General features: G+C 45.2%; 1 protein-coding gene across 2 annotated transcripts in view; it reads right to left on the bottom strand.

Moving 5' to 3' along the window:
* PCSK6 (proprotein convertase subtilisin/kexin type 6) overlaps nucleotides 1-19172 on the bottom strand; it is a 182365-nt gene that overhangs the window by 36624 nt on the left and 126569 nt on the right. For both annotated transcript variants that reach the window (XM_047736488.1, XM_047736489.1), the window contains exon 13: nucleotides 18698-18834. In XM_047736488.1, the coding sequence (XP_047592444.1) occupies nucleotides 18698-18834 (137 nt within the window). The remainder of the gene's footprint in view (nucleotides 1-18697; nucleotides 18835-19172) is intronic.

Genomic DNA, 19172 nt, shown 5'->3' on the forward strand with positions numbered 1-19172 from the left:
AGTTATTTAGAAACGGTTTTCAATTTCCCAGTGTATGGGCTTTTCCTAGCTATCTTTTTATTTTGATTTTTAACTTAAGTGTAACATCTGAGGACAGCGTTTATATGTTCCCATAGGCTGAAGCTTGCCAAAGAGCCCACTGTGTGGCCGATTTTCATAAATATCCCATTTAACGCTCGAAAAGAAATTGTACTCTTCGGTTGGTGGGTACAGTGCTCCAACAGGCCCTGTAGACTTGACTTGTCAGTTGCAACATCAAATATATTTGGGGGATAGTAAATCTCCTACCTTGTGTGTGAGTTTGGTTTTTTCTCTTTGTAGATTTTTTTAAGATTTTATTTATTTATTTGACAGAGATCACAAGTAGGCAGAGAGGCAGGCAGAGAGAGAGGGGGAAGCAGGCTCCCTGCTGAGCAGAGAGCCCGATGCGGGGGCGGGCGGGGGGGGGGGGCTCAATCTCAGGACCCTAAGATCATGACCTGAGCTGCAGGGGCGGGCGGGGGGGGGGGGGGGGGGCTCAATCTCAGGACCCTAAGATCATGACCTGAGCCGAAGGCAGAGGCTTAACCTTCTGAGCCACCCAGGTGCCCCTCTCTTTGTAGTTTTAACAGTTTTCCGCTTTCTATATTGTGAGGCCATGTCAGAATTGAACCAAATCTTCTATCAAGGTGTAGTAATACTCTTCCGTTCTATGGATGAGCCTGTTGTCCTGACATTTCTGCTTGTCTGATGCTCGTAAAACTACACCAGCTTTCTTTGGATTCGTATCTGTTTGGTATGTCTCTCCCCATCTGCTTTAGTTTTTAACGTTCCTGGGGTGTGTGTGTGTGTGCGCGCGCGTGCGCGCTTTCTGTTTCAGATAGCATTCCTTAGAGTTCTAGGGGTCAGTCCCAGCAGGACGCAGACAGCATAATTAAACTGGGATAATCCAAGAGCGCTTTGATAAAGAGGCTGTTTACAGAGGTGTGAGCGGAGCACAACAAATTGGCAACTTTGGGGAGTGGGGTTCATTGGGGCTAGCAACAGAAGGTATGTTAAGCCCTTATGTGTACTATGTTCTCCTGGCGAATGGAGGGCAGGGCTGTGACCCTGAAGGACGCTGGCTACTGGGGGCAGATAGAGGGAAACAAAACAAAACAAAACCCCAAAAATAAATATTTCCTTCCTCCCTCCATTCTCTTGTGGCGTTTCCCCTTGGCTGAACTAAACAGTAAGCCACAGGCAAAGAGTCTGTGATTAGGCCGGCCTCCTACAACGGGATGGAGGGGAGAAGAATGGAGAATGGGGCCGGTGGCCGGGAGAAACACACCTGATACATCAGCAAATACGTTTTTAAAAAGTCTACTATGACAATTTTTGTCTTCTCAAGTGAAGCCAATGTACTATCTACCTTGAGTATAACTACTGAGTTGGACTTGTTTTGTGTGTTCTGTCGCTAGTTTCTTTTTCTTCTTCTCTTTTTTTTTTCCCTTAACTTTCTGTGCCTCTGAGGTCCCAGCTTTATGCAGGTGCTATAAAACTCTCTGGGTGGGCTCCCCAGATCCAGCAAATACCCCAAGACACAAGTCACTATCATCACTCCATTGATCTGTCAACATTTCAATCAGCATTTAAAATTCTCTTTCGTGGGCAGGCAAGACCCTTGGTCTTCCTATGGTCTGAGGCAGGATTCTAGAACATCTTTTAATATTTCAATTCTGTCTTTGATTTGGGATAATCTGTTAATGGTTTAGAAAACATATTTATCTTACACTAAAGAAAAAAAATCAAACATTATGGAGAAAATCAAATCCTAAAAAACTAGGAATGAAAAAAAATTATCAAAACTCTGGAGGAAAACTTTCAGATTATCTATAAAAAAATTAAAGGTCAACTAGCATACCAGAAAAAATATTTATAGGAACTATGACACACCCTGCGTTATTACACTGTATTTTTACCTGGAGTACTTCTCAACCTACTAAAGACAGGACTGAGACCTCTTGGGACAAAAACAGAAATGGCAATTTTCCAAAGAAAAACATATTTTTCCACAAATGTTTGGAAAAGGTACTCATCCTCATTAGTAATTATCACAATGCAAATTAAGGAAAGATATCCTTGGTTTTCTCTCGAGCTGGCCAGTGAGTATGCCTGGTGAGATTGTAAACTGGTTCAATTATTTTGAAAAGCAAATCAGTGATATGCATCAAAAGTAGATATATGTTTCCATCTCTTATCTGTCCCAGTGATTTACTTCTGGTGACTGATCCCCAGGAAATAATTTTAAATTTAGGAGAAAGCTTTCTGCACAAAGCTATTTATAATAGCAAAAAAAAAAAAAAAAAAAAAAAAAAGGAAAGGAAAACAGACTACATGTCCAACAATAGATGTACGGCTTAAATACATTATGGCATTCCAGTGAAGTTTTATAAAAAAAAATATAAAATGCTGCTTATAAAGGATATATAATAACATTAAAAAGTGCTTGATACACAAGTAATAAAAAGAAATACAAAGTTATGAAGGCAGTATGGTTAGAACTCTGTAAAATGTCAGGAAAAAAAAAGACCAAATAGAATTACAGATATATTTTTGAACATGACATGTTTCTGAAAAAAAAAAAATAAAGTCAAATGTTCAAAAATTTAATGCACTTAAACATCTGATGGTGGATCTGTTTGCCAGAACGCTGACCAGCGCGGTTAGCATGAACCTCGAGGTCCATCTTTGTACCTAACTGCTAACACCTTCTGAAGGAACCTCAGAAAGGGGTTTCAGGAGAGCTCTTCTCTTCTCCACATCATTTTACTTTTCATTTTCAACTGCATTTAGAATTTTATCTGCAACTAGTAAAGAAAAACCTTCTCTTTTTGTTACATTCACCATCGGGGGACACAGAACCAAGTCGAGAATGCCAGGATTCACAACCATGCACTGCAGTGTGGGGTAGGACCCTCACCAGCTAAGTGGGAATCCACCCTTCTTTTTTTCTTGAACTAAGAGACCAGGGGAACTGGAACTGGAACTGGAACTCTTTGTGGTCCCTTGGACAAGGAGAAGGGAGGTGAAAAGACCTACTGAAATACCTGAATCCTTGAATTAATACTTGAATATTAAATACTTGAATATTCAAGTATTCAAGAATACTTGAATATCAAAGCAAAAGGGGTTAGAAGTCTGGGGCACCTGTGTGGCTCAGTGAGTTAAGCCTCTGCCTTCAGCTCAAGGCATGATCTTAGGGTCCTGGAATTGAGCCCTGCGTCGGGGCTCTGCTCTCTCTCTGCCTGCCTCTCTGCCTACTTGTGATCTCTCTCTGTCAAGTAAAAAATAAAATATTTTTTAAAAGGAGGGAGGGTTAGAAGTGAGACTTTTGGATAGCCGTGCGTGCACTGACCATTTGGAAACTTTACTGAGCTCTCGGCTTCTATTTCAAGAGAAGCAGGAGTGGTACTCTCCAATGGCACTTTCCAGAAATGAGAGAGTTCAGTGACAAACCTGAAAGCCAACACAGGAGGCTCATGATTCAATCTGACTTCCTTTCTAGCCGCCAGTACAAGATAGACTGAGCCGCTGATCACAGATTGCCAAATTTCAACTCATCCTGCAAACGGAGATGAGCTCAAAACAGATGTCAATTAAAGAGAAGTCTGTAAAATAACAATAAAATGAGAAAAGCTTTGCTCTTAGGAAAAAAAGAAATGCATGCAACAGCTAACTATCTGAAAGGAAATCAGAAAACCAGGGAGCTTTTTATGATTAAAAGAAAAAAAAAAGGAGAAGAACAGTCACACAAGAGAGACTAATTTCTTCCACTTTTAACCGATTATTAAATGTTTTACTGAGTGTGCACAGCCAAAAACAGAGTTGATTAAAATTATATGAGCTCTTGATTTAAACAAGGTTCATGGATGCACACACATTCAGTCACTCAAATCCTCCTTGACTGTGGACCAGGGAAGAGACAAAGAGCCTTAGCATTGAATCCCCAAAGGCAAACTCTGTCTGCTGACAGCGGAGTCGCACTGTACCAGTTCGAAACATGATGCTTTTGATCGTCTCTTTCTCCCCAATATTTCCTACAGGTTATTAAAACTCTCATTCTGTCGGCAACCTGAGTGTGTGCCCAGGCTCCCTAGAAAATGGGAGTCCAGGGCCAAGCCTACAGGCCAAGGGCTGAGGCTTTATTGGGAGGTGTGACCCGGGGCAACAGGAGTGAGGAGAAAGGGGGAAGGTGAGTTAGGGGGTTGGGGAACAGACACCAAGCTGACCCAGCTTCACAACCAAACATCAGGGCGCTTGGCCAGGGGACATCTTCCAAAGAGCTTTGGGGGACTGTGGGGGAAGGGCAGGAACTTATCTCCCGGCTCTCACTGGGCAAACCTCCTGTGTGCTTCCGGTGTGTCCCCTGCCCCCCTCCAGGCAGCTGGATGCTGGGGATCCCAGACGCCAAGCCTCCTCCGGAAGTAGAAGGAAAAGCCACAGCATCCCCAGGTCCTACTGGGAAGGACCTGACTCCCTAGGGCCACTGAAGCTTCCACCTGTGGGAACAACTGTGCCCCGGGCCAGCCTTCACCTGGGGGCACTGAGGGGATAAGCTGGGAGCCAGACCTCTCTACTGGGCAAGAGGTGAGGCCCAAGGGCAGAGAGGCTGAGCCATTCTGGAGAAGTACATAACAGGTCAAGTGTGACGTTTACGGAGCAAAATGCAATCATTTCACGTGCTTGGAGGTAGAAAGCATGAACAAGCATGAGCAATATTTGAAAAGAACCTTTCCCCTACACTGTCCTCCCATTCAAGGGAGCACAGAACCTTTGTAAGATACTAGATAACAGTAAAAGGGAGACTCGCAGAACTGGGCACCCGAGACACACAGATAGGTTCCAAGATGGCTTGCCACCGAGAAATATGTGTTGGTGCTTTTAATATTTCAGGCACTATGGCCGGACACCGATCAAAACCTTTTTTTTTTTTTTAAATAAAGATTTTATTTATTTATTTGTCAGAGAAAGAGAGAGCACGTGCACAAGCAGGGGGAGCAGCAGGCAGAGGGAGAAGCAGGCTCCCTGCTGAGAAAGGAGCCGGATGCGGGACTCGATCCCAGGACCCTGGGATCATGACCTGAGTCGAGGCAGATGCTTAACTGACGGAGCCACCCGGGCGTCCCTGATCAAAATCTTTAAAAAAAATCCTCTGAAAGTATTTTTCTCATATAAAATATTCCTACATTTGAATATCATCCAAGCTCAAGAAGTACTAATTCTATAATATTCCCAAGTACTGTAATTCCCATCACACATGTGCAGTAATGGAGGTGGAGAGAAGTTGTGTGATCAAGCCAGCAAGTGTCCTTGTTGGAACTTGGACTACAGCTGCCAGACACCCTCCTCTGGGCTGACCCCACACAGGTCCCAACACCTGAATCCTGTGCCCTGACCTCTGTTTACATCGCAGCCTGGTCTTCCTCCTGTCACCCACCAGGTCACGGGCAAGTCAACTGGACTGTGGGTTTGGGCTTGACCTTCATGTCTGCGCCCCTATAGCATACTCTGCAGGTTTTGGCAAAAGCACTGAACTTCTTTGATCTCACCCTGGCTTCAACTTTCATGTTTGTGCTAAGGACAGAAGCAAAGATGGGATTCACAGAAGCCAGCAGGTGAAGTTGGGTGTAACTGGGCTGGGCTCCAAAGAAAGCCAAGATGTGTGAGAATTTCTTAAATGGCTCTGGCCCCAGGGAACTCGCACAAAGGCCACTGAAAAGCCAGTCAGTTTGTGGTGTAAGATCTCCTCACAGCAGCTTCAAAAGCAAGCTGTTGGTTAGCAAGCTTTGGTTTCTTTTGTTGGGGGGAAAAAAAAAACATTGCTTAAGAAGAAGAAAGAATAGGAATGTACCTGCTGAGTTCAAGGCTTGAAAAGAGTTTTCCATTCAGGCCTTTGACTGGATGGTGATCCCACTTGCCCTCAGCACAGCAGCCCAGGATTCTGCTGTTTCCAGATTCCTGGGTTCTCCAGAAAAGCAGAGCCAGTTTCATTTTCCTCAAAGGCACTGAGACTGGTCTCTGCCAGTGACCTCTGGGCTGGAACTTCCCCAGGGGGGGCAAATGGACCACTTCCTAAAGTCTGTGGTTAGAACCTATGCCTATGGCAAGCCGATGGGGGTGGGGAGGGGAAGCTGAGTTTCCATGACAACCCTCTGTATGCCAGGTTGGGCTAGAAAAGTTCACCATCAGGTGCTCACAACATGCTATGAGAGAATTATTATTACTCACAAGATTCCCCCCTACCAGTAGCTGGTGGATCCAGTATCAGGCCCAAGGCCATATTACTTCAACATTCACGTTCTTTTCACCAAATCACACTGTGATCCCAAATGCAGAATACCACGGACATTTGTTTTGCAGTCGCTGGAACTTCTGCTTTTTGGCTTGCTACTGCGATATTTACCCTCCCATGTTCTAATTTATGTTTTCTTCGAATATTACAGAGACTGAAAATCTTTTGTTCACCGGTTATTTATATTTTTTCTTTATGAACTGTCTTTTTAGGCTCTTTCCTCATTTTTCTACTGGGGTGCTCTGCATATTTCTTAGTGATTTGTAAGCACTCTTCATATATAAAGGCTATGATAGTATAAAGCTTTGCTATCATCTAACTATTGAGATGCTAGAGATAAAGAAGGTGTCCGCCTCTGCATTGCAATTTTTTTTTTAATACTAAATATTGTTTTTTAACTCCCTGTCTTGGAAAAGAGACTTTTTAGCATATTGAGAATTCAAACGATAACTGTTTCCTGACTGCAACTCCTTATCTGTTAAATAAGGAGTTAAACCAATGGCAGTTAGACCTTTACCCTTCTGAGTGGGTCTTGAGAAGAAATAAACCAATGAAATGAGAACCCCTGATTGTGATGTCTAGTCCTGAGGGAGGGACCAAGGCTCTACTCAGAGATGGGTTGGCTCCGTTGGGAGAACAAGGAGATTGGGATTAGGGGACAGAGAACATTATAAGGCCTGAGCCTTGGTCACACATGGAATACATCTCACTTAAAGGATACCCATCCCAAAAGATAGTCCATTCCCTATATGATTCCCAATAAGCAGTGGTGTGCTAGAACCAGTTTGCTTGATGTATTGACTGTTAACATTTTCAGGAACTTCGTGAACTGATGGATAAATACAGCCTTTATTAAAAATTAAATGATATAAACTTATACTTAACAAATTATATCGAAAACAAAGGTAACAGATACTCCAAAATCATCACTTCCTAATCATTTTACTGAATTCTGTCATTATCCATGCTTTGTGGTTTACCTACATTTATTCCATTCATACAGTAGAAATACTATCTACACTTGGCTATTGTGTATCTCTGACGTAGCACTGGTGGCTTGAAATCAGCCCTGGTGGGAGTGTTTACACAATAAACGCTACAAACAGGGCTTGATCTACTGTTGATCTTCTAGACTTAAGAAAGTGATGAAGGAGGAAATATGCATAATGCAGATTAAACTTAAAAGTGCATTTTATCTGTAGCCAGCCATTACCTTGGCGACGGCTTTAAAAAATTGAGGCAATATTCTTCCAGTGTTTGAAAACTATCATCCAGTTCAGCAGTGAGGTCTCCCACGTCACTGACAAACATGTTCCAACTTATGTTTATGCCCAAAGACAGCTGTTCATCAACTGCAACCATGGACTGGCTATAGATACAAGTGCTTGGCAAAAATCAATGAATGCATTCTCTCGGCGTCAATGGGCTAGGTGTAATTTACAATGTGAAGAGTGTATTTTGTTATTATTTGCGAACTGCGTGCTACGCATACTCTGTATCAGCAAAATTTATACCACTGCACACACACATGCATATACACATACCCACACACTTACATAGATACATATTTGCCCCCCCGGAGTGCTCATTGTTACCACGCACATAGGGCAATGTCGGTAAAGGGCCCCAAACAACACCCAAATAAACGCACCTCTTAATTACAAGGTAACAGAGCAATCCATTCACCTGCAATTTCTAAATAGGCTAGAGCACACAGCAGGAAGCTATGGCCATGGACCCACCAGCTGATTTCGTACAATGATGCTGAAACATAGCACATGCGTTCATTTACATATTTCCTTTGGTGGTTTTCATATTATTATTATTTTTTTAAAAGATTTTCTTTATTTGACAGAGAGAGACACAGCGAGAGAGGGAACACAAGCAGGGGGAGTGGGAGAGGGAGAAGCAGGCTTCCTGCTGAGCAGGGAGCCCAATGCGAGACTTGATCCCAAGACCCTGGGAAATCAGGGCCAAAGGCAGACACTTAATGACTGAGCCACCCAGGTGCCCCCTGGTTTTCGTATTATAATGGCAGAGCTGAGCACTTGTCACAGAGACCAGAAAACCTACAATTATTTACTATCTGGCCCTTTACAGAAAAAGTTAGCAACTGTCAGGCTTGAGTGAAGTGAAAGAGACCATCTGTGGATGACTCAAGTTCAACCAAAATATTTTATAAATATTTTCCTGATTTTAATTTTAGGGTTTTTTTTTTTTTTTTGGTCAAGCAGAAGTTTCTAATTTTATGTGTATAAATATACTGAAATCATGCTCTCCTCTCCAAATGGTTAGCCGATTGTGGGAGCTTTTATTCAGCCCCTCATTCTTTTTGCCACCAATTTGAAATGTTATACTTAGTGTTTCTCAATGGGTCTAATTGTGGACTCTCTTATCTGTTCTCCCTGACTTTTCTGTCTATACCAGCGCTAGGGTCATAACGTTTTCATTATTTTATTTTATTTTTAAGAGTTTATTTATTTATTTGACACAGACAGAGATCACAAGTAGGCAGAGAGGCAGGCAGAGTGGGAAAAGCAGACTCCCTGTCTGACACGGGGCTCAGGGCTCGATCCCAGGACCCTGAGACCATGACCTGAGCTGAAACCAAGAGTCAAATGCTTAACCGACTGAGGCACATGGGTGCTCTGCGAGTCAGAAGCTACATGTGGATTTCGGACTGCACCATAGCTTGGTAGCCCAAACCCCTGTGATGTTCCAGGGTCAACTGTATGTTTGAATACTTGCATCTAATTTGGGGGAAGTTCTCTTGTTATTCTCTGTGCTCATTCTTCCAGATGAGTTTTATAGTCATTCAGTTAAGTTCCTCCCACCCCCTTAATTTCATGGTGATATTGATTGAGATTATCTTTAAATGGTAGACTTGTGGGGCACTTGGGTGGCTCAGTAGGTGAAGCAGCTGCCTTTGGCTCAGGTCATGATCTCAGGGTCCTGGGATTGAGCCCCGTGTTGGGCTCTCTGCTCAGTGGGCAGTTAGCTTCTCCCTCTCCATCTCTGCTCTCTCTCTCCCTCACTCTCTCATTCTCTTGCTCTTATTCTATCTCAAGTAACTAAATAAAATCTTTAAAAATAATAAATGGTAGACTTGTGAAAAACGACTATCTCAATGATATTGAAGTCTGAAAGACAGTCAGAGGAAAACCCTTTAAAAATCAATAACCATCTATTCTAAGTGTCTATTGTGTTTCAAGTGCTCTGGTGGGTCAAAAAATAAATAAATAAAGGGCTGTGCCCGCACCCATGCTCACTCGACTCTCAGTCCAGGTGAAGCAGCCTCTCAGGAGAAACACTTTCTAGAAGTCATGACCATAGCACACAGCAGATGCTCCTGGTACAAGGTACCTGTTAGATTCCAATATTTGATTTGATCTCTATCTTATAATCAGGATACTTAAAATAAAAAACCAACTGAAAATATCCTAACGCCCAGATAGAGGAAAACCACTGGCCACAGGGCTAAAAAGAGAAACATCAACTAAAGGCTGCCCGTGGTCACCGAGTCCAGGCTCTGCCCTTGCGGCTGCCTGAGCTCGGTCAAGGTCACTGGTGTAGCTTGGCACTAGCTTCCTCTCCCACAAAATGAGGATCAAAATGCTCACAATAAGATTGCCACGAGGAGTCATGTTAAGAATAAAATATCCAGCACTTGGCCCAGACTTCTAAATTTAACCCTTCCAACAGCCTTATGCAGAACAGGGACCGGGATTCAGAGAATGGCAATGACCTGTCTGGGGCCATGGCTGGCAAGTGGCAGAAATGGACCTGAGGAACAGGTTGGCTCCAGAGTCGAACCTCTGCAGTATTCTTTAAATTGCGGGTTCTTTAAAAACATGCAAATACAGGGGTGCCTGGGTGGCTCAGGGGGTTAAGCCTCTGCCTTCTGCTCAAGTCATGATCCTAGGGTCCTGGAATTGAGCCCAGCACCAGGCTCTCTGCTCAGCGGGGAGCCTGCTTCCCCCTCTCTCTCTGTCTGCCTCTCTGCTTACTTGTGATCTCTGTCAAATAAATAAAAAATAAACAACGACAAAAAAAAAAAAACAAGCAAATATACACACATACACGCTCATACATATATAAGCACCCACCCACACCCCACACACATGATACATACATTCATGCATACATACATACCCATCCACATGTACACATACATATACACACGATACCCGCTCCAATCCCTGTACACACACACACAGTTTGATGCCCTGCCTTATTCCTAGATGGATTTCAGGATAAAGAAAATCCAAATCTAGTCCAAAGAAGCTAACTCTCCCATGGCGTACTGAACCTCTGATCCTCACACCCATATGGGGGAATTAAGGTGTATTTGCTCCCAGGCAACTTTATCCTTGTTATCTTATTTAACTGCAAGCTGAATCTCTAGGACAGTCTTTCATGCTTGACCTCTGGGGAAGAAATGTTCCCCCAAGGTGTATTTTTCCCCCAGTTTCATGATGGAAATTTTCAAATAAAGACCAAATGGAGAAAACAATACAGTGATTTCCCATGTCCCCATCACACAGTGCCAACCATTACCAGTGTTCTGCCCGTTTTTCTCCGTCTATCTCCTCCTCACTCCTCCCACCCCACATCCCCGGAAGTATTTATTTTTTATTTAAAAATTTTTTGTTTAGGTAAGCTCTAACTTTCCCCCCACCCCCAGTGTGGGGCTTGACCCTGAGATCAAGAGTCACATGTTCTACTGACTGAGCTAGCCAGGTGTCACTTCCCTGAAGTATTTTAAAGCAAATCCTAGGGATGCCTGGGTGACTCAGTCGGTTAAGCATCTGCCTTCGGTGTCCTGGGATGGAGTCCCGCATGGGGCTCTCTGTTCAGTGGGAAGTCTGCTTCTCCCTCGCCCTCTGCTCCTTTTCTCTTTCTTTCTTACTCTCACTCTCAAATAAATAAATAAAATCTTTTAAAAAAATTAAAGCAAATCCTAGATCGCCCTAATACTTCACTGGTAAATACTATCATATGTATCACTAGTGATAAGAACTTTCTTTTTCATCAACCTTAATTCCTTATCATCATCTAGGACTATAAGTTGCTCTGATTTTATACTGACTTTTAGCCATGAGATCAAATGACACTAGTACCTGATGGGCAATACAGAAGCATTATCATCCCTTTCCCCTCTTTGATACATTTCACGGCTCCCCTAGATCAGGGGGAATCTGGAAATCCTGGTGGAACCAAGAAAAACCTGGCCCATGTGGGTTGCTGCTCTTTTGGAATCAAAGGCAAGACTGGTGGTGGGGGAGGGGCGGAGAAATTTCAATCACAGAAAAAAGTGAATTCTCTGCATTCAAGAGAAATCACATAGAAGTTTTAAACGTGCCATCAATTGTCTGAGACAGTCTATTTATGCCTCTGTGAATACCAACTTCGTGAAACTGAAGCCTATCAGAGCCATGGGCTAAGATACATGGTGTTGATTACAGAAAGAGGATTGGAAAGCATGCCTGATGATATTTTCCATTTCGAGTCAATGACTCACAGCTCCCCTCATGGGGGAAGAGTGTGGGAGGTAGGTGCTGGAGCTCTTCAGGTGGTTGTGAAGGAAGAGTGCGTCTGGGACAGGGACAAACCACAACCCTGGGGAAGCTCTCCGTGCAGGGCACGGAGCTGAGCCCTCAGGGATAAGTGGGGTGCAGAGAAGAAGAACAAAGAAGCATGCTTCCACCTGCACCTGCCCAGCGGAACTGGCGTGCGGTCCATATGCAGTATAAGTAAGCGGATGCTGAATGAACGAGAGAAGGACCACTCAAAGACACTCTTGGTGCCGCTCAAAGCCAAAGTCACTGAGCAGGGCAGGACCCACAGCGTCACGTGCATCGGGGTCACAAGCCCCAGGTCACAAGGAGGTCCTGGGGGCTTTCCTGTGCCCCAGGGGGCTACGCAGGATGACCACCTGGGCAGGAGGCCTGGCCTGAGTGTGCTTTGCCTTGTGCCCTAGGTGAGACCACCAGTGTGGGCTCTGAGGTAAGGAGGGCAGGGTGGCGGGCGGGGGGGGGGCGATCCTAAGCTACCTGGCCTGGGTTGTTTCCTTCTACACAAATCCTTAGCCAAGCTTATTCATCCTCATCTTATAGGAGAGAAGGTACAGCACCAAGACCAGGTATCATTACAGACTGAAGGCTTGTATTCCCCCAAATTCATATATATATTTAAAGATTTTATCTACTTATTTTGTTAAGATTTTATTTATTTGAGAGGGAGAGAGAAAGGGAGAGCAGAGAGTGAGAAGGAGAAGCAGATTCCCCACTGAGCAGAGTCTGATGTGGGACTTGATCCCAGACCCTGGAATCATGACCCGAGCTGAAGGCAGATGCTTAACGCAGCTCCCCCTTCCCTCTTCCACCCCACTTCACATGTTGAAACCTGCCTCCAGTGGGATGGCGTTAGGTGGTGGGGCCTCAGGAAGGAGGGTGAAACCCTCATGAATGGGGTCAGTGTCTTACTAAAGTGACCCCAGAAAGTGAGCTGGCTGAGCTTCAGCCATGCAAGGAGACAAGGCGAAGGTGACCACCTGTGATGAGGAAGACTGCCCTCCTGGGAACCTGCGCACACTGGCACCCTGATCTCAGACTCACCACCCTCCAGAACGGTGAGAAATGAATTTATCCTATCGAGAGCTACCTAGTCACCAGCACTTGGGTACAGCAGCCTGAATGGACTAATACATCAGAGATTTGGAAGGAGCAGAGGCAGGAGGATCCCACAGATCCAGACCAGCTGCAGGGGACTGAGGCACATGGTTTCCCCGGGGACTGAAAGTGACACGTTTCCCAGAGGACTGAAACTTCCTGTGTTCAGAAATGTCCAGACTTAAAATTTTGAGCATTCTAGATGGGCACCTTCTAAAATGCAGCCATACTTCTCCAGAAGATGTTCCACAAGGTGGGATCTTTGCTCTGGCTCCACTGTCCCCGGCTCCCTGGCCCAGGCCTCACAGGCCCTAGATGGCCAATTGGGGTGGTCTGCGAAGCACTTGCTAGCCCACCCTAGACACGGAGCTCCTTGTGGAGCCCACCCTCCTACCCCTGGGCCCACGCCTGCTTCCCACTGAGGGGCAAGGTCCCAGGGTGCCCACATCCAGCACTTAGCAAAGTTCAATAAAGGTGTGCTGAACGCACGAATGAATGAAAAGCCATTTGTAAACACAATGCAGCTGTGAATCAGGATGTGCGCACTCCTTTCCACTCCTTGCTGTCCCCTGGAGGAGAGTGATCCTGGGAGCAGACACACCCTTCCCTTGGCCCAGGAACTGAAGAGGAATGGGAATGACTAATCTGCTACCTGGTTTTTGAAGAATAGCTTTAAAACGAACGCCATAAATCGGGTTCAATCGGACAGGGGGTGATGATTGCTTGAGCTAGCATACTCGGGAGACTCAGTTACTTAATAAACCCTTGTCTTAACTGAGATTTTACAGTACTATTCCAGAGCCTGCACTAGTTGGTTCATTGGTTTAAGCAATTAAAGGAGTTGCAGAGATTTGAAGGATATTGAAATGAACCACAAAGGAAGCACCCTTTGCCCCCGAAACAGCATCTCAGCAGCAGTGTAAAGAAAAGAGAACAGCACTGCTCTCTCTGGCCAGCCTGTCTTTGTATTTGCTGCATTATTCTTGGCACTGAGGTTGGCAGCCACCCTGACCCGACAACCAGGGAGGGAAAGACATGTGCTTTGGGATCGCTCATGCCCTGGGCCCCAACGACACTGACAGGCAGTTCTCAGGCTTGCTTTTCTGCTGGGCCCCAGAATGCTGGAGTCCGTAGGAAACCTTGCCCAAATGATGTTGCCTTCTTGGCTGAGGTCCCCAACAGACACCAGCAGACTGACCTGAACATGTCATCGCTGGACATATCCCTGCTTTGAAAGGCAGACTGGTTGAAAGCTCATTCTCCCTCTTTTTTTTTTTTTTTTTCCCCTCCCTCCCTCCGCCCTGGAGAGATGCTGCTGGAACCAAGACCAAGCCCCCTCTTGCAGAGGGAGGAGCACTAATGCCTGGGTGTGCTGAGCAGGTAGCCCAGAGGGAGGCACCCATCCTGCTCCTGCACAGAAAGAAGGGCTTGGAGTAAGCAGCAATGCTGAGGCCGCTTGCCAGCACTTGTTTCTGGAAAGGCCAGCTCAGGAGCGGCACCTCCCTAAGGGGTAAATCTTGTGCAAATGAACCGCTTGCAGGAACACCTGCAGGAATGTGCAGACTGTGTGACAGTGTGTCCCTGTCCCCCAAATTCAAATAAGCCACGGAAGGCCAGAGCTAGCTTTGTCACAGGTAACCCCCCACCCCCCTGCCAAACTGAGCTCCTGATCTCTCCAGCATCCCCAACCCCTCAATGTCGCACATCTGGGAAACTGTGAAGTCCATTCTTGTACTGCACAGAACAAAACTTCTGGGGTCCTCGATGGCCCATCTCTTCCCTCAGAGCCCACATGGGATCTGTCAGCACGTCCTCTCAACACGACTTTTAGAATCTGACTGTTTCAAATACCTCTACTGCTCCTACCCTGGTCTGAGTCACCATTTCTCCTATTGTGATGATGACCTCTCTTCTGGTCTCCCTGCCTCCTTGCCTCTGCCCTCCTCCGACCACACTCGAGGGTAGTCTGACCCAGCTATCAGAGGGAGCCTAGGAACAAAAGTTCAGATCATCTCTCTCCTCTGCTTAAAATCTCCCAGTGGCTTCCCCTCAATCCTTGTGACGGCCTACAAAGCCCAGTGCCCTCTGGTCTGGCAAGACCCGGGGTACCACTCAACACACCCCGTCAGCACCCACATGCTGATCCAGCCACCCACGGGAAGGGCTGGCGCAGGGACGTCTGGGATCTCCTGGGTGCCTGTGATCTCGCCACCTACCCAACCTGTGCAGGAGAAGGAGGACAGGGGTAACCTCGGGCCAGCAAGACCCCCTCCAGGATGTGGACGAGCCACACGGGCCACAGCTGCAGAGACAGGCACTTCCTCTCTTAGATTTCAGAGAGCACCTCGCTCTGCTCTGTTTCCCAGCCGAGTTCACGGAGGCCCAGAGTACGACCCTGACTTGCAAAGTTCTTGGACGTATAAATAAACACCTACCAGAATCACAGCTGTGTGCCTGCTCTTTGCCACTACAGACACGGGCCTCAAACAGACAGACTGTGCCGACGAACAAACAGCCCCACAGATGCCTGGGTCCGTGTCAGTGCGGCTGCCAGCTTCTGTCGTGCTGACCTCCCGGGCATGAGGCGGCGCTGACGGACGCTGGACGTCTGCCTGGTACCCGCGGCAGGGAATGCTTGAGGACGCAGGTGATGGGAGACATGGGTCCTTAACTTTTAACAGCTGGCCAGGGCACTTTGGGGCTTTTAAAAGGAATATGGCAGCTTCTAATTTGAAAATATGTTTCAAGTGATTTAAAATTTTGCTTTTTTGTCTTTTTAGACTCTGTTACAATAATGTCTTTTTAAGATGGTCATTTATTATCCTAAAGGCAAAAGAATGATTTTGGGGGGCAAGGGCAGGGAAACCTTATAGATGACTTGATCATTTAAAGTTGATTTTCTTTTTTTGTTGTTGTTTTAAAGATTTTATTTATTATTTATTTGACAGAGAGATCACCAGTAGGCAGAGAGGCAGGCAGAGAGGGGGAGGGAAGCAGGCTCCCTGCAGAGCAGAGAGCCCGATGCAGGGCTCTATCCCAGGACTCTAAGATCAGGACCTGAGCCGAAGGCAGAGGCTTTAACCCACTGAGCCACCCAGGTGCCCCTAAAGTCAATTTTCTACATAAGGCAAGTCAATGCTCTTTTCTTCTCCCTGGTTAAAAAAAAAAAAATCCCCCAAAATGGTGCTTCATGAAAAATTCAGAAAAGGAGCAGGGCAGGGGAAGGTTCTAGGGTGATCAAGAAGCAGGCCCCTGGGGACAAAAGAAAAATGAAAGCAAAGCTCAGGGAAAGGTCTCCACAGATAAGTGCCAGGAGCATATCTCCGCCCTTCTCTATGAGTCTGAATCCAACAGAGAGAGATATGAAGATGTCAGAGACTGCTGTCGGTGACCATAGCAGAAGACGTAATGATTATACTAATTTCCTCTCCTGGTGTAGCCCCATCACCTCCATCAGTGCCTGACCCAAAGTAGGAATTCAATAAAAATTGCTTCAAGGTATGGTTATGAACCAAAAAGAGAGTGATGGAAAGGCTACCTTCCCAGAGCGGGGGAAAAATCCGAAAGCAAAATTAAGAAAACCCTTCTGTTTACAACAGCATCAGAAATAACAAAATACTTAGGAACAAATGTCACCCAGGAAGTACTAGACGTGTGGATTGAAAACCACAAAACAATGCTGAAAGAAATGAAAGAGATCAAAATAAAGGAAAAGACATTTGTATCCATGGATTGGAAAACTCAATATCATTCACATGGCAATATTCCCCAAATTGAACTAGATTCAGTGAAATCTCTATCACAACATCAACTAATTCTCCGCTCCCACCGCCGCCCCCCCAAAATTGACAAGAGGATCCTGCGATGTGTATGGAATTGCCAGGGACACAGATTGGCCAAAACAATGTCAAAACAGACAAGCAAAGCTGGAGAACTCATAGTTCCCCATTTTGAAACTTGCTACCAAAACGATGGTAATCAAAACAGAGTGGTATAGCCCTAGGCACAGGTGAACAGACCAGTGGAAGAGACCCAAGAGTCCAAAAATAAACTCCATACATCTATGGCCAATCAATTTTCAATAAGTATACCAAAATCATCCAGTGGAGGATGGAACAGCTTTTTAAATGGTGCTAAGACATCTGGATAACCATACACAAAAGAATGAATCCGCACCTTCAGCTTGCACTACATGGAAAATTAATTCAAGGGGTGCGCCTGGGTGGCTCAGTTGGTTGAGTGACTGCCTTAGGTTCAGATCATGATCCTGGAGTTCCAGGATTGAGTCCCGCATCGGGCTCTCTGCTCAGCAGGGAGTCTGCTTCTCCCACTGACCTTCTCCCCTCTCATGGTCTCTCTCTCTCTCTCCCTCTCACATAAATAAGAATCTTAAAAAAAAAAAAAAAGAAATTGTTAGAAAATTAATTCAAAATGGATCAAAGTCCTAAATGTAAGAGTTAAAACTATAACACTCTTCGAAGAATACAGACTTCAATCTTGACCTTAGATCAGGCGATAGTTTCTTAAACACGAGACTAAAAGCACAAGCTATAAAGGAAAAAATAAACTGAATCTCATCAAAATTGAAAACTTGGGGATGCATCAAAGGGCGCAACCAAGAAAGTGAAAGAATGACCCACAGAATGGGAGAGAAAATTTGCAAATCAGGAATCTGGTCAGGATCTAGTATCCAAAATATTGAAAGAACTCTTACAACGCGCTAATAAAAGATAAACAATCCAGTTTTTAAAACAGGCAAAAGACCTGAGTAGACATTTCTCCAAAGAAGATGTAAAAATGTCCAATAAGCCTACAAAAAGATGCTTAGCATTATTAGTCATTAGGGAAGTTAGTACAAATCAAAACCACAATGAGATATATTTCACACTCACTAGGATGGTTATAATGAAAAGAAAATGAAAATAATAAAACAAATGTTGATAACGATGGAGAGAAACTAAGATCTGCATATCGTGCTGGTAGAAAGGCAAATGCTACAGCCACCGTGGAGAACAGTTTGACGGTCCTTCAACCAGTCCGACATAGCACTGATATAGAACCCAGCCATTCCCTTTCTAAGTACACAACCAAGAGAACTGAACACGTACGCCCACATAAAAACTTACATGAGGATGTTCAAGGCAGCGTGATTCACAACAGCCGTTAAGTAGAAACAACCCAACTGTCCCTCAACTCATCAAATGATAAACCAAGTGTTATATATAAAATCATATGCATACACTTAAATTGCATTTAGCTGGGGAAGGGAATGGAGTATGGATACATACAGACTTAAAACCATTATGTTAACTGGAAGTCTTAAAACCATTATGTTAACTGGAAGATCCAGTGGCGAAAGGTGACATATTGTGTGATTCCGTTTACGTGAAATGTCCGGAAGAGGCAAATCCATAGAGTCAGAAAGTTGATTAGGGGTTGCTGGGGGCTGGGAGAATGGGGAGTATCTGATTCATGGATATAGGGCACCCCTTTGGAGTGATGACAAAGTTCTGGATTTAGGTAAGTGGGAACAATTGCCCAACTCTGTGCATGTTCTGAAGACCATTTAGTTACGTGCTTTAAAAACCATTTCCATGGTGAATTATACCTCCATAAAAGAAATTACCAGAGATGCTACAGTTAAATAAAAGTCTGGAGTTAACAAAAGGGCTGAGATACAAAGTGGTGTGTGAAGTTCCCGAGAGCCACTGACCTTGCTTCTCTGGGTTGCGGACCTGGGACGGCATGTCTTGGATTTCCAAGGTCCATTCCCCCTCGGCCTTCTCTCCCCAGCAGTGCACAGTCATGAATTCCCAGTTGGTGAACCCTTCGTTGGAATGATCCAGCAATCTGCAATTGGAGACTCGGGGTGAGAACCCAAAAGGGTTGGGAAAGTAGTGGTGCATAGAGGGCTGGGCCCGAAGGGGGCTGTCTCCTGGCTCGGAATTACTCCTTAGGTGACGAGTACAATCCCGCTGAACAGCATCTCAAGGGCAGCAGCTTTGAGAATGGAAGGAAAAGACACCTGGCTCTCAGCTGGGAAGAAGGCGAGGTAAAAGCTGAGGATGCTTTCAAACCCTTGACTGATGACCCCACCCTGGCCAGCAGCTTCACCTCCATCATCCTACTGGGTTCCCCAAATATTCTGAGAGGCTGGCAGGACTCACGGGGGCCCAACAGGGACAAAC

Source organism: Lutra lutra, chromosome 7 (assembly GCF_902655055.1).
Source record: "Lutra lutra chromosome 7, mLutLut1.2, whole genome shotgun sequence".
In the NCBI taxonomy this organism is placed as follows: domain Eukaryota; kingdom Metazoa; phylum Chordata; class Mammalia; order Carnivora; family Mustelidae; genus Lutra; species Lutra lutra.